Genomic DNA, 14919 nt, shown 5'->3' with positions numbered 1-14919 from the left:
ATTCTCAAAGATCTTGAAGAGATGGTGGGAGGAATTGCCTCCCATTTGTTCTTTACAGTTTTCTAGGTCCATTCTGGTTTTACCTCTAGTGGTTAAATACATGGATAATTGTACATAGTAGTCTAACCTATGGAAATTCCTCCTGGAATGTTAGATCAATCTCTATCCTTCATCAGAGCTTTCAGAGCCACTTTGTGATTTTCCAAGCCTTTAAGTCATTACCCAAACAATTGTTGCCTGCATGGACTCTAAAGTGATTCCATGAACACAGTTTTTGCTGCCACCTTGACTCTGTCATGATTCTCTGGCAAATTCCTGGATTCAACTAAATTCTATTCTGCACCTGCCCCCTCATAAAGCAGTGTTTTGGGGGTGGGGAGAGCCTTGAATCCTGTTAAACACTATGTACTCAGCCAAGACACTTGCGTGTATCCTCACATGCCAAGCCTAGAGGTGACCCTTGAGAGGTGCAACTATTTTTTTCTCAAGGAAAGGTTTTTAAATCTTACTGAAGTATAGGTGATGTACAGTGTTAATTTCTGTTGTACAGCAGAGTGACTTATATTGACATATATTCTTTTTCATGTTCTTTTCTGTTCTGGTTTATCACAGGATAGAGAATGTAGCTCCCTGTGCTGTACAGTAGGACTTTGTCCATGCATTCTACGTGTAATAGTGTGCATATTACTAGTCCCAAACAGCCGATCCTGCTGTCCATCCCTAACAACCCTAAGTCTGTTCTGTATGTCTGTGAGTCTGTTTCTGTTTCATGAGTATGTTCATTTGTGTCATTTTGGGATTTTTTCTTTTTCTTTTTTGGATGTGCAACACAGCATGCAGGTCCTAGCCTCTCTGGCCAGGGATCATGTCCACACCCTCTGCAGTGGAAGCACAGATTCTTAACCACTGGACCACACCAGGGAAGTCCCTTTGTAGACATTTTTGGTGTGACATGGCCATGGTGACTGGTGTGTGTGTGTATATATATAAGCTCATAGTCTATAATTTTTATTGGAGTATAGTTGATTTAATCTAGTTTTGATTTGCATTTCTTTAACAGTGTGATGAGCATCTTTTCATCTGCCTATTGGCCATTTGTATGTTTTCTTTGGAGACACGTCTGTTTAGGTATTCTGCCCATGTTTCAGTTGGGTTTTTTTTTCTTGCAGTGGAATTGTATTACCTGTTTGTATATTTTGGAAATTAATCCCTTGTCAGTCACATCATTTGCAAATATCTTCCAGTACATAGGTTGTCTTTTAGTTTTGTTTCTGGTTTTCTTTGCTGTATAGAAGCTTGTAAGTTTGATTAGGTCCCATTTGTTTATTTTTGCTTTTATTTCTGTTGTCTTGGGAGACTACCCTAAGAAACCATCCGTATGATTTGTGTCAGAATGTTTTGCATGTGTTCTCTTTTAGGAGATTTATGATGTCTTAAAATTGTCACCTCCCTAGTGACTCAGATGGTAAAGAGTCTGCCTGCAATGCAGGAGACCTGGGTTCAATCGCTGGGTTGGGGAGATCCCCTGGAGAAGGAAATGGCAACCCACTGCAGTATTTTTGCCTGGAAAATTCCATGGACGGAGAAGCCCTGGTACAGTCCTTGGGGTCACAGAAAGTCAGACAGGACTAAGTGATTTTCACATACATATGTTTGTCTGTAAGTCATTTGAGTTCTTTTTGTGGCTCAGCTGGTAAAGAATCTGCCTGCCATGCGGGAGACCTGGGTTCAGTCCCTGGGTTGGAAGATCCCCTAGAGAAGGGAAAGGCTACTCCAGTATTCTGGCCTGGAGAATTCCGTGGATTGTATAGTCTATGGGCTCTCAAAGAGTCAGACACAACTGAGTGACTTTCACTTTGTGTATGGTGTGAGGTGTGTTCTACCTTCTTTGATTTACGTGAGACTGTCCAGCTTTTCCAACACAGCTTGCTGAAGATACTTTGCTTCATTCTATATTCTTGTTTTTTTGTCAAAGATGAGTTGTCCATAGGTGTTATGTGTTTACTTCTGGACTCTGTTTTGTTCCATTGATTCATATGTCTGTCTTTGTGCCGGCATCAAGCTGTTTTGATTACTGTAGCTTCGTAGTGTTGTCTGATGTCTAGGAGGGTTATGCCTCCTGCTTTGTTCTTTTCCCTAAGGATTGCTTTGGCAGGTCTGGGTCTTTTATGGTTCCATATAAATTTTAGAGTTTGTTCTAGTTCCTGTGAGAAATGTCATGGGTAATTTGATAAGGATCACATTAAATCTAAATAGATTGCTTTGGGTAGCATGGTCAGAAAAAAAATGAAAATTTTCAGGAAACTTGAGTTTATCCTAGACTAGCCATCAGAGGGGAAAAAATGAAATTGGATCCTTTCTTTGTTTCTTACAGCAAAATTAGTTTCTGGCAACTGAAAGATTTAAATATAAGAGCACTAGAAAAAAAACATGAGATTTAAAAATACGTTCATCAGGATTTCCCTGATGGTCCAGTGGTTAATAATTTGCCTGCCAGTGCAGGAGACATGAGTTCCCTGGTCTGGGAACATTCCACATGTCTTGGGGCAACCAAGCCTGAGCACCACAACTCCTGAAGCCCACACACAGCAACAAAGGCCCAGCACAGCCACAAGTACATTTTAAACTATATGCTTACATATCAGGGGAATTCCCTGGCACTCCTTGGGACTCCATGCTTTCACTGCCAAAGGTGCAGGTTCCATCATGGGTCAGGGAACTTAAGATCTTGTGCTGTGTGGCAATAAATGAATGAGTGATAGGGACTCAGAAAAATAGGCAAAAGGTATAAATAGCTCCAGGGAAGCAAAAATAAATGACTAATAAAACGTGGAGAAGTGTTTGATTTTATTCATTGGGAAATACAAATTGTTTGGTAAGCACTCATCAGAGTGTGGGGGAAATGGGCCCTCAAACATGGTGTTATCAATTGAACTTCATAGAAGGCAACTTGAGGCAATTCTGCTGAGTATTAATCTTAAAGATTTGGTTACAAATATATGAAATGCTGATCATACAGGGATATTCTTTTCAGTGTTTTTTGCCTGTAGCAAAATGTTGGATACTATCAAGGTTCTAAGTATATCCGTGGAATATCCCCCCTGCAATGAAAGACTGGAGAGATACAGAATAGTCCTCAATATATGTGAAAAAAATTTCTAGACAGTGGATTCCATGGTATCCTATTACACACATATATGTATATAGTATTATTAAGTATGTATGTATATATGCAGTCCAGTGGTTAAGACTGCTTCCACTGCAGGGCATGGATTCAATCCCTAGTTGGGGAACTGAGATCCCACATGCCATGTGGTGTGGCCAAAAAAAGAATACATAAACATGAGCACGCATAGAATATTTTAGGAAGGACACATAAGAAACTGGTAATAATGGTTGTCTCAAGGAAGGACCCAGGTTGCTGATATCTTCTGGTACTTTATAAATACTGTACCATATGCATTTTTTTTAGCTAAAATGACTAGGATTAAGGAACAAAAACCAGAAGTGCATTCATTCAGCCAGGCATGCACTGAGTTATATATTCGGTTCTATGACAATTATGTATCACTTTCATGTCTTGTTTTCTGAGGTTTCTTTTCTCCACAGTAAAATTGTGAGCTCTCTTCCAAGACAAGAACCTGCATAGCCAGGGGCTCAATAATTACTAATAATTGACAGAAAGAACCCTCTGAGGTGTGCTATTCCCTCACTGAATTCTTTCAAATTCTCTGCGCCTTCCCTGCCACAGTCGTTCTGTAGATTCCATTTGGATGTTTGAATCCAGATATCATGCCCCCTTGTAGGTAACTTTAGTGGAACCAGTTGGGTAGGAGAGGTTAGGAGTGTGTCTGCAAATCTAGTCTGAGATAGCTCACTTGCTAGCTCAGTTGGGGATGACAAACTCCTAACCTTTCTGATTCCATTCTTAATTCAAATACGGAAGGGAGGCGGACTCTTTAAGAACTGTTGTGACGGCCCCGCCCTTTTAAGAGATCAGCTGAATCTGTGAGTCACATGACTCCAGCGTCTCTTCCGCCCTCTGAAGTTGGGACCACATGAGCGGCTATGAAAAGCCTAGCCGGGGTTGGGGGTTCTGTGCCCTCAGCCCCGTGCTCCTGAGTCTACTGATGGCAGCTCCACTTGGCCTGCTAGGGGAGGAGACCCGCCAGGTGAGGGGCTACAGCAATAGGTGTTTCAGCATATGCTGCCTTGAAGGGTGGTTGGAATCTAGGACAACGGAAGGGTGGGGATGAAAGGTGCTTGCATTGACGAGTCGGGGCAGCCGTGGGTCACGGTACAGGATTATGGAGTAGGACGGATGTGGTAGAATCTGGACCCTGACTTAGCCCTGAGTCAGCCAGGTCCAAGCAAGTGTTGGATTTTTTCCTTCCTCTCAGCCATGTGCCCTGATCTCTCCACCAGGGTTAGGGCAGTTTGGGCTCTCCCTGCCTCTCCTCCAACCCATGTCTGCCCTTGACAGTGAGGTTCTCTTAGCTCCCACAAACATTCCTCTTGCACTCTTTCCCCATCATTTTGCAAGCCCCCTCTCATCCCCAGACATCTTTGTCCTGTGTCTCTCCCTGACCCTGTTCCCCTGACCAGCTTCTACTCCTTGTTCCAGGTGTCTCTGAAGGTCATCTCTAACGGGCTGGACTTTTCCCAGAACCTGCTTCACATTCGGGCAGTGGGCACCAATTCCACGCTGCACTATGTGTGGAGCAGCCTGGGTCCCCCAGCAGTGCTCTTGGTGGCCACCAACACCCCCAACAGCACCCTGAGTGTCAACTGGAGCCTCCTGCTCTCCTCTGATCCTGACGGGGGCCTGATGGTGCTCCCCGAGGAGAGCATCCAATTTTCTTCTGCCCTTGTCTTTACCAGGGTGAGGAGGTTGGGGGAGATCCGAGGGGAAGAGTGCAGAGGAGAGGGTTCATTCTAGAGGGAGAAATTGAAGACTGGGAGTAGGTGAAGTAGAGTCGTGTGTGAGAGCCTGGGGTGGGGCCAGTGAGTGCGGGGTCGTGATTCAGGAGAAAGGTGGACTCGGGCAAACCTTGTCCCTCCCCACCCCTTCCCCTCTCCCCCCACAGCTGTTTGAGTTTGACAGCACCAACATGTCTGATGCGGCCTCAAGGCCTCTGGGAAAATCATATCCCCCGTACTCCTTGGCCAATTTCTCCTGGAACAACATCACTGACTCACTGGATCCTGCCACCCTCAGCGCCACATTTCGAGGCCATCCCATTCGCGACCCCACTGGGGCTTTTACCAATGGCAGCCTGGCCTTCAGGGTAAGGATATAGGGAATTTGAACTCGAAAGGCTGGTTTATGAGGGTGGGAGTTAATGATAGGGGTCGCCTTCAAACATGTGCATACACCTGCTTCCCACCTCTCCCATGCCTCTTCCATCTTAGGTCCAGGCCTTCTCCACATCTGGCCGACCAGCCCAACCCCCTCGCCTCCTGCACTCGGCGGACACCTGCCAGCTAGACGTGGCCCTGGTTGGGGCCTCTCCCCGGGGAAACCGCTCCCTGTTTGGGCTGGAGGTAGCCACCTTGGGCCAGGGTCCTGGCTGCCCCTCAATGCAGGAGCAGCACTCCATCGATGACGAGTATGCCCCTGCTGTGTTCCAGGTGAGGCTTCCAGCAGAAAAGCAGACAGGTGGGCGTGTGAAGGGGGACTCTATCAGGACCTCAGAATCATTCAACAATTTACTATTTAGCAATACTTCATTCAGTTCCTTTAAGTGCTGAATGCTATGCTAATGCATTTAGCCCAGAGGAAAGGCGGTGCAGTGTGACTCTTGCTCTGACTGGTGGGATGTGCAAGGGCCTGGGGTCCCAGAGTGGGGAGCTGGTGCAGGCTTGCTGAGTGTTGAGACTGGGAAAGGACTCCGTGCCACCCAGCTGCGAGTTCTAGAACCAGGCCTAGGATTCAGGACCGCTCATGACAGAGGGAGGCTGTGAAAGGGCAGGGGAACAGAAGGGCCAAGCATCTTTTGTCTTCCTCAACCTGTGTGTTTGCGTTTCTCCTCAGCTGGACCAGCTGCTATGGGGCTCCCTCCCATCAGGCTTCATGCAGTGGCGACCAGTGGCTTTCTCCCAGAAGCGGGGCAGCCGGGACTCAGCCATGCCCTGCCAATCTTCCCCGCTTCAGCCCACCTTGGCATACCTTCTCCCCCAGTCACCCATTGTCCGAGCCTTCTTTAAGACCCAGGACCACTCCTGTGCCTTCAATCTGACATTTGGGGCTTCCACAGGCCCTGGCTACTGGGACCAACACTACCTCAGCTGGTGAGAGTCAAGGCCTGGGCCTGGGTTTGGGAGGTTGCAGTGGAGGAAGGCTGGGCCTCTCGGCCTTCCCTCCTAAGCCTGACTCCCTCTCTTTCTCACTCTGCTTGCTCTAGGTCCGTGCTCCTGGGTGTGGGCACCCCTCCAGTGGATGCCTTGTCCCCACTAGTCCTAGGCATCATGGCAGTGGCCCTAGGTGCTCCAGCACTCATGCTGCTGGCAGGAGGCCTGCTTCTGCTGCTGGGCCACAAGCGGGACTCTGAATACCAGTCCATAAATTGAGGCCTGCTCTCTAGAGGAAAGGACATTACTGGACCTGCCTTGCTGGTCTGCAGGTTTGAGGGTCAGTATTCCCAGCCAGCTCCTCCTCTTCCGTATCTTCCTTTTTGGTAGAACCTCAGATCAGCCTCAACTTCCTGGGGGACCCAGGTGGGGCTTCCTTCCAACTCTGAGGAGGGACCAGACACAGAATGATTGCTAGAGGGAGGGTCCCCTCCGTGTGGCCTCCCCGTTGCTCCACCATCCCGTTTCCCTTGAATGGGACTCACAGGCCTAAATGAGAGAGGCCTTCTGACTGTTTGGTGCCCTGGAAGGCATGAAATAGACTAGTTTTTTTCCCACAGGGCTTGTCTCTCAATGTGATGCGTTGTTGGGCAGGTTTGGACCTGGTTCCAGGGAATGAGAGGGCTGGAGGAGGGGCGTAGAAGGCAAGTTCTTTTTGAAGCCTCATTTCCTCATCAGGCCTAGTTCTCTCCCTTGCCATGGGACCAGGCTCCTGCCAGCCACTCTTCAATATGTAGAGCTGGGAGGTTTCTGGTGCAGTTTGAATCAAACAAGGAAGGGACACTTGAGGTTGAGGGGCAAACCCGACAGAAGAGCCAAGAAAGTCTGTGGTATTAATCGTTTATTATTATATACACATTCAGACGGGGTTAACATCAACCACCATGCCTTCCAACCACTCCCAGCCACCACACGTGTGGGCATGCACGCACATACACACACACACACACACCTCTTAGGAAGCAGGTTTCCCTGTCTGCTCCTCTTCCCACAGGAGAGAGATGACTGGGCACTTTGGAGGTGCAAAGTTACAGGGACCTAAAGGGTTGGAAGAGAGGAGTCAGCCACTCTGGGCTGGAGCAGCTGCAACTGACTTGGCTGAGGCTAAAGGGCCTATGAAGGCCAGTCATGGACGGTCCTGAACCCAGGTCCCCAGAAGGGTTTTCACCAAACAGGAAAGTCCTATTTGATCTGATGCCCAGCCTTCACCTAAGGCATAGGCAATGTTTCCAGTCTCTTGGAGGCCCTCTGCTCAGACACCCAGCACAGAAACGGTCAGAGTTTTGGCTATGCCCTGCCGGCTGCCTCAGGCAGGAGGCTGCAGAGTGGGGAGCAGAGTCCAGTCTCTGTGGGCCCTGGTGGCAGCAGTCAGAGGCTGCTAAGAAAGGAACCATGCCTCTGCCCCTGATCCCGTGTCCTCAGCATGGGACAGGAACATGGCTGTCCACCTCTTTCCCTGAAAGACTGTTTAGGTCCCTCCCACATAATTGTCCCAGGCTCCTAAGATGAAGGGGAGCACCCCACACTCTGATTGGATGGCACCCCTGTCGGGGCAGTAGGTAGGTTCATCCCACCCAGGGACAAAGCGGGTGGGGCAGCTCAGCCCCGGGAGCGGGGCCTGTAGTCTGAGGCAGAGCGGGCGTGGTCAGGGTAGTCCAGGCGGCTCTCGGAGGCAGTGAGCATGCGTTCGGGCTCCACCACGAACATGTAGTAGAAGTTCCACAGCAGCATGGACAGCAGAGGCAGGAACGTCAGGCCGTAGCCAAAGCCTCGGAAGGAGCGGCCCACAGCGAAGGTCAGCCAGTATATGAGCCTGGGAGGCGAGAAAAGGTCGGGCTTTCCTTGAGGGAAGTGCACCAGCGAACAGGTTGATGATACGGAGAGTGGAAAGTGAGGGAGGCAGATGGGGGTTGGTTGGCACAACTGATACCTCTAAAAACAACCAGTGTTCATGCACTGACATATGTGCCAGGCATGGTACTAATGACTTGAGGGGCACTATTTAATTTAGACCTCACATCTCTATGAAGCGTGTATATTATTCACCTCCCTCTTTGTATACTTCTCAAATTTGAATTAAAAAGTTTTGAGTAGGCAATATACATTTACACGGTTCAAAATTCAAAGGCACCAGTGAATATAGTAAAACGTCTTCCTTTACTGATTCCCAGATACTCTGTTCTCTTCCTTCACCTCCTCACCTCTATTCTACTCCCACCCCAGACATCATCCGTTATTATGGTTTCTTGTACATCGTGAAGTTTTCTGTGTATATAAGCAAGAAAATTTATGTTTTCCTCCCCTGCCTCTTTTTTTTTTTTTTTTTTTTTTTGAGGTTTGGGAGCATACTATTCCATTGGGGTCACAGAGTCGGACATGACTGAGCGACTGAACTGAACTGAACTGAGCATACTATAGAGACTATTCTGCACATTGACTTTTTCCCCCCATTTAATGCATCTTGGAGATTATGTCATTGTGTGTGTGTGTGTGATCCATTGCTCAGTTGTGTCCGACTCCTTGAGACTCCATGGGCTGTAGCCCACCAGGCTCCTCCTCTGTACATGGAACTTTCCAGGTAAGAATACTGGAGTGGGTTGCCATTTCCTACTCCAGGGGATCTTTCCAACCCAGGGACTGAACCCACATCTCCTGCATTGGCAGGTGGATTCTTTACCACTGACCCACCTGAGAAGCAATTGTGTCGTATCAGTATATAAAGAGCTTCATTATTTCGCAGCTACAGTACATTCCATTGTGTTTATTTCCCCTTTTATAGATGGAGAAACTAAGATTCCAAAAGGTTAAGACGGGTCCAATGTCACATATTGGGGAAACAGTAAAACCATGATTTGAACCCATGCCTGTTCATCAGCCTCTCTCCTGCCATTTTAGAGGGGCTGAGGGAAAGAAGAGACTAAGGAAGCCAGCTTCAAGAGAGCTTGAAGCCCAGAGGGATGAATCAGGCACAACTAAATTTCCCCTTTTGGAAGATCCATTCAAAAATACACACCCCTCAGTGGGAGGAGGGCAGCGGTTTCCTCTTAACTTACGAAGGACCATCTATTACAAAATTGAGATGCCCCTATATTTTTACCTGTAATAGAGGGAAGAGTACATGCTGCCAGTAACTTGCCCATAAAGAAGGACCCTGGATGAGAGAGGGAAGGGACTGGGGTTCTAGTCCTGCCTCTGCTGCTGACAGACCTATGCAACTCTTCTCCCCCAATCTGTAGTTACTTCCTCTCATAGTCATTTTCTCTCTGTAAAATGGGTAAGATGGACCAGACAACCGCTGGTCCTTTAGCTCCCTGATGATTCTTGCTGCTTAAACCAAATTAAACCAACTTCTTATCTGAGATCAGTGTTCCCTGAGAAGGAGATGGGAGGTTGAGTTACATGAGCAGGAACATATTTATCTTGGAAAACATCTTCTGGAAGAGCACGCACGGCTGCATGACGGTCAGGAGACTGGCAGGACAGATGACCATTAGACTACACTTAGAAGGGACAGGAAGACAGATGTTAGCTTAATAGGAAGAATGCTTTAGCAGTTAAAGCCACCTGGAATCCTGTATGGAAAATAACGGGACTTCCCTAGTGGTCTGGTGGTTTAAGGACCCACCTGCCAGTGCAGGGGACACAGGTTCGATCCCTGCTCCAGGATGCTGAAGCATGGTCCTACATGCTGTGGGACCCCTAAGCCCCTGTGCCACAACTACTGAGCCCCGGCCCTGGAGCCTGCGAGCCCCAGTCGCTGAGCCCGCATGCTGCAACCACTGAAGCTCGCGTGCTTTGAGCCTGTGCTCCGAAACAAGCCCACACGCTGCAGCTAGAGAAAGCCCTTGCTCAGAAACAAAGACCCAGCACAGCCATAAGTAAATAAATATGATAAAATATTTTTAAAAGGAAAATAACAAAAGGAAATGTATTAGGGGGAAGAAATGGAAAGATCTGCCTTTCTGAAAGACTTCAAAAATTCAAGGGTACCTTTCTGGGTTAACATAGTTTACATGAAAATACCCCTAAGGATCTTCAAATTCTAAATGAAAGAGTAATGAGGCTGCTATGAGACCTATGTGCCCTCAGTTTGGATGAACAGGACAATCCCATGACCAGCCCCCACCCCCTCCCATTTGACAAGCAGAATTTCCTGCCTAGATGGAAAGAGACAGGCTAGAGAAGGGACCAGGACCATTTAGCAAAGTAAGCACTGGGAGAGTAGACTGTTGGGAGTCAGAATTGAGAGCTATTGTCAAAGATCTGAATTGACTAGAAAATTCCAGAGGTTAGAATCAGGGCAGAAGTTTTCAGCACAATAAAGAGAACTTTATAAAAACTAGGACTTTTGATAAATAAGACTGCCTTACAAAGAACAAAGCATTTGGTCACAGGGGATGTTCAACCAATGTTCAGCCAATGGCCACCCGACCAGAGTGTCATAGAGGAGTGGTTGCAATGGGTGGGAAGTTGGTCTAGGTGACACCCGAAAGCCCTTCCCTTCCCGTTCTAGGTTGATATATGTGTCTTACGAAAGACATAGGAGCTGCCAGGTGAGGTAAAGTGCAAGGCAAAAAGTGGACTCAACTTTCCAGGGTGCACATTTGGGCTGATTCAGAATCCAGAATCTCCCCGGCTCTCCAGACATTCGGATGCCCAGGTCCCTTAAGCACCACTACTTCCCCTTGTGCCCCACCCCCAGCCCCAGCTCACCGGGAGATGGCAAAGAGACCAGTGAGTAGAGGGAGCAGTTTGAGGGCATCTTGAGGCAGGTAGGTGGAAAGCACGGCCAGGTTGAAGAAGTAGAGGATGAAGAGCTGGACCGACTGGGCCACATATCGCCGGTGGATCTCCACCTCCCGCCGTGGCTCCCCAAAGGGCCGAAGGGCAGAAAAGCACAGCAGGCTCAGCCCGTACACCAGGATCCCTGGGTGGGGTTGGAGAACACACAGGATCAGGTGAGGAAGCAGGCGGCAGAGTCTGTAGCATGGGCATGGGCTCTGCACCCTGGGTGGGGCTGAGGTGGTCCTGAGTGGAGGTGGGCACACAGGGTGACAGGGTGTGGGAGGCCCTGAGGGTCCAGGTCTAGTGATGGAAACTTTCCTGCTCTCCAAGTCAGGCAGGCCCTACCCTCCAGCCCAACTCCCAGATGCCCCCTCCCTACCCACAGGGCCCAGGCTCACCCAGTACAATGGGGAAGGTGGCAAAGACCCCACAGCGCAAGGTGTAGATGAGGCGGGAACTCATGGTCGGCAGGCGTGGGGCATCGAAGGGCAGGAAGGCGTACGCCCCGTAGAGCAGGCAGGGGAAGAGGATGAGGGCGGCTCCCACTGAGGCCACGGCCCTCAGCGCCTCTCGGCCTCCACAGCCCCCACAGCCCCCACAGGAGTGGCCAGGCGGCTTCACCACTGCTTCGGCCCACTTGCACTCCGGGGGCTCAGGGTGGGTGGCCCGGGGAGGCAGGAAGGTCCGGCGGTGCTCGCCCTCACTGGCCTCACAGCACACAACGAGGTCCTCCTGGGGCCGCCGCTCAATGCACTGTAGGTCGATGGGCACGAAGGCCCGGGCTGCCTTCTCGGGCAGCCAGCTGGCTTCATCTTCAGGCAACTCCTCTAGTTTGGTGGGTGGCTCTGACTCGGGGGGCTCAGGCTCAATGTTCCTCCAGCCCGGGGGATCTGGGAACGGGGCACTGGGCTGGGGGCCAGTTCCCCAAGGCAAAGTGGCAGCCTCACTTACTGTGCTGTCTAGACCATCCTCGGTCCCCTCTCTGGCTGTGGGAGACTCAGCTGAAGACCCCACTCTAGAGGACTCAGCTCCAAGGGACTCAACCTCATCTTCCCCTTCCAGCTTCCGGCCATTGGGGACCAAGGCCTGGGGTGGGCTCTTCTCCAGGGTCTCAGGCCCCTTCACTTCCAGCAGGGCCAGGGTCTCGGGTTCTGTCATCCTGGGACCTGACTTCTGAAGTCTATCACAAAGTCATGTCACCCTGGAGGGAGCAGAGTTAAGTTCTGTCAGAAGCTGCCATCCTCTGGCCCTTAGGAGGGGTTGATAGAACTGCAACTCTCCAGGGCAGCTGGCCTCACAGGCTTTAGCCCCTTCTGGGATCTTAGAGAGAACCTGATCTGGAGGAAGGTGTTCAAACAGTGGGAGGCAGGAGAGAAGTGAGCAGCTGAAATGGAGGCACCCTTTCGACATCAAATGCTATTCAGCAGGAGAGGGTGAGTCAGGGGGCACAGGCCCTGGCAGCTATGGCCTCAGCCAGCCTCTACCCACGCCTTCTACCCACTCCACCAAAACCCCTGGGGTCATGGCCACCCTAACACAGGAATAGGAGGAAAGGGAGATATTTAGAATTTTGCCAAGGGCTTTCTTCCCATGAAGGAGCTTGTGAACAGAGAAGCTGCCCCTTCTCCTCCACACCTCCCCTTCCCATGCAGATCCCCAGCTGGAACTTTCCTGGCAGCTGACACCCATGATTTACCAAGAGATCTGTCCCAAGGAGCTGGCAGTGGCAGTGCACCCTGGTCTTTTGTCTCCAATCTGGATACTTGGTCTGTTTCCAAACTTCTCAGTAACCCACCCCCTACGTCTCTGGAGGGCCCGGGTGGATCCATTCTGACCTCTAAGTCTAATGAAGGTTGTTTCCCATGCCTCCTCTCTGATCTTTGTCCCCTCCCTGCTGTCCTCCATCTCACTGCTTCTGGATGGGGCTGATTTCCCTCTCTTTACCTCCCCAAGGACCTCCTACCCCCTACTGTGTGGACCCATGACACCCTCTTACTTTCCATCTGGAGAGAGGTAGAGGGTCCCCAGCGTCCAGGAAGGAGCTGCCCAGCTCTTCTGCTGGCTCTGCAAGTATTCCTTTCGGTCTCCCTCCCTTTACCTGTGTCTCCAAACCTGTCTGACCAGAGCAGGTGGGGCCCAGTTTAAAGGGGAAGGCCCCGCCCTGCTGAATCTGCCGACAAAAAAAGCATTAAAGGAGGACGTCATGCTTTCTGAGCCTAGAGGTGTGTGTTCTGGGAACATGGGATGTGTAGGAACTCCCAGCACAGGAAAGCAAAGGGGGCAGAGTGGGTTTCTGCATAAAAGGGCTCTTGAAATAGATTGGGATACCCCAAAAGAAGTAGAATTACTACCCTTATTCATTCAGCATTTACTGGGCACCTATTATTAGTTAGGCACTATTCTAGGGACAGACACAGGAAAGAACAAGATGACAGGCAAAGTCTCTGTGCTTAAAACCTGGCTCTATTGGGGTAACAGATAATCAAGAAGCCCAGCAACTAAACCAACATGACAATATCAATAGGGAGACACCTCTTTGCCAAAGTGATCGTTGAGCTGTGACCTGATGGGAAATCTGGAGAATAAGTGTTCCAGACAGAGGAACAGCAAGTGAAGGGCCAATGAGTGGGAAAGACAGGTTGTTTCAGGACAGAAAGGTCAGCTGATGTCCAAAAAGGGAATTTATGTTCCCACTACAGCGTGTACATGGGTCCACTGAACACTTTGCTTTTTAGGTTAGGTTTAAGGTTAAGAACAGAGAAGGCAATGGCAACCCACTCCAGTACTCTTGCCTGGAAAATCCCATGGACGGAGGAGCCTGGTAGGCTACAGTCCATGGGGTCTTGAAGAGTCAGATAGGACTGAGCGACTTCACTTTCACTTTTCACTTTCATGCAGTGGAGAAGGAAATGGCAACCCACTCCAGTGTTCTTGCCTGGAGAATCCCAGGGACTGCGGAGCCTGGTGGGCTGCCATCTATGGGGTCGCACAGAGTTGGACACGACTGAAGCGACTTAGCAGCAGCAGCAGCAAGATTAAGAAAGCAATAGGAATCCAAGGTGATCTTTCCCATGGAAAGACCAGGCGGGCAGAAACATAAGGCACATGCAAACATAAGCAACAATGTTGCTTCTCATTCCTGTGGATCTTTTCCCCTAAAGCCATTTGAGCTTTATGGGGGGAGGGGCAGTGTCTGAGTTGCTCATGCCTGCGTCTCCAGAACCCAGAACTGTGGCTGGAAGACGGCAGGGGTTCAATAAATGTTTGCTGGGCTGGTTGGAGATTAACAGCAAATGGAAATCTTTGAGTTGGGGTAGGGGAACTGAAGGGCCCAGGTACAGAAGTTCTGTATTGGATGTACTTTCTCTTATGTCATGCTTGACTGTCCAAGAAATTTTTCACATACACGTTTTTTGTTTAATAGGGAAAAAGGGAGAATTTGAATCAATCTATCCAGTAATCTGAAAGAGGCTCGGCTCAAACGGATGGGCCAAATGACCACTGTCGGTCAAAGCAAAGTCATGCTCCTAGCTGTGAGCCCATCTGCCCAGATCCAGCTTAGCCTCAGCACCCTCACCGCAGAGGCCACTGCTTGTTGTCTGGTTGTCGGGAGGCTGTGTCAATAAAGTTTTTCGCAAGGGCTCACCGAAGCCGAAAAGAGGCGAGGCTGCCCAGAGTTAGTTCTGGCAACTTCCTGGGAGGGAAAAAGAGTTTCGCGAGATTTGGTAGCAGCAGGCCACTGGCCCGCCACCTGCAGCCGCTATCGCGAGATTTGGCAGGCGG

The 14919-nt window shown here is 49.7% G+C and overlaps 2 protein-coding genes across 3 annotated transcripts; one reads left to right on the top strand and one right to left on the bottom strand.

Annotated features, from left to right (window-relative positions):
* Positions 1–4037: 4037 nt before the first annotated feature.
* On the top strand, positions 4038–6910 carry GLMP (glycosylated lysosomal membrane protein). Of its 2 annotated transcripts, XM_086393325.1 has the most exons (6): positions 4038–4172; positions 4625–4882; positions 5088–5288; positions 5413–5631; positions 6035–6291; positions 6405–6910. In XM_086393325.1, exons 1-6 carry the CDS (start codon positions 4059–4061, stop codon positions 6568–6570), a joined length of 1215 nt encoding a protein of 404 aa, XP_086249451.1. In that variant the 5' UTR covers positions 4038–4058; the 3' UTR covers positions 6571–6910. The 2 variants fall into 2 exon arrangements, with proteins under 2 accessions (XP_086249451.1, XP_086249452.1); XM_086393326.1 differs by lacking the exon at positions 4625–4882.
* Positions 6911–7177: 267 nt separating this feature from the next.
* Positions 7178–13254, bottom strand: TMEM79 (transmembrane protein 79). The gene is made up of 4 exons (XM_086393327.1): positions 13133–13254; positions 11535–12337; positions 11065–11278; positions 7178–8164 (listed from the first exon to the last, which is right to left on the bottom strand). Exons 2-4 carry the CDS (start codon positions 12292–12294, stop codon positions 7951–7953), a joined length of 1188 nt encoding a protein of 395 aa, XP_086249453.1. The 5' UTR covers positions 12295–12337; positions 13133–13254; the 3' UTR covers positions 7178–7950.
* Positions 13255–14919: the final 1665 nt, after the last annotated feature.

The sequence above is a fragment of the Bos grunniens genome, chromosome 3 (assembly GCF_055505025.1).
Source record: "Bos grunniens cultivar Pamir isolate PY7600 chromosome 3, Bosgru_T2T1.0, whole genome shotgun sequence".
Lineage (NCBI taxonomy): Eukaryota > Metazoa > Chordata > Mammalia > Artiodactyla > Bovidae > Bos > Bos grunniens.
Note: the sequence above shows the minus strand (reverse complement) of the source record. Positions and strands in the feature narration are given on the sequence as shown.

Excerpts from the sequence above, each read along its gene's own strand:
- GLMP (XM_086393325.1), top strand. The coding sequence starts at position 4,059 with ATGAGCGGCTATGAAAAGCCTAGCCGGGGTTGGGGGTTCTGTGCCCTC. Across the intron at positions 4,173-4,624 it reads TAGGGGAGGAGACCCGCCAG|GTGTCTCTGAAGGTCATCTC; the intron begins GTGAGGGGCTAC and ends TCCTTGTTCCAG. Across the intron at positions 5,632-6,034 it reads ATGCCCCTGCTGTGTTCCAG|CTGGACCAGCTGCTATGGGG; the intron begins GTGAGGCTTCCA and ends GTTTCTCCTCAG.
- TMEM79 (XM_086393327.1), bottom strand. The coding sequence starts at position 12,294 with ATGACAGAACCCGAGACCCTGGCCCTGCTGGAAGTGAAGGGGCCTGAG. Across the intron at positions 11,279-11,534 it reads CACCTTCCCCATTGTACTGG|GGATCCTGGTGTACGGGCTG; the intron begins GTGAGCCTGGGC and ends AACCCCACCCAG. Across the intron at positions 8,165-11,064 it reads GGTCTCTTTGCCATCTCCCG|GCTCATATACTGGCTGACCT; the intron begins GTGAGCTGGGGC and ends CTCGCCTCCCAG.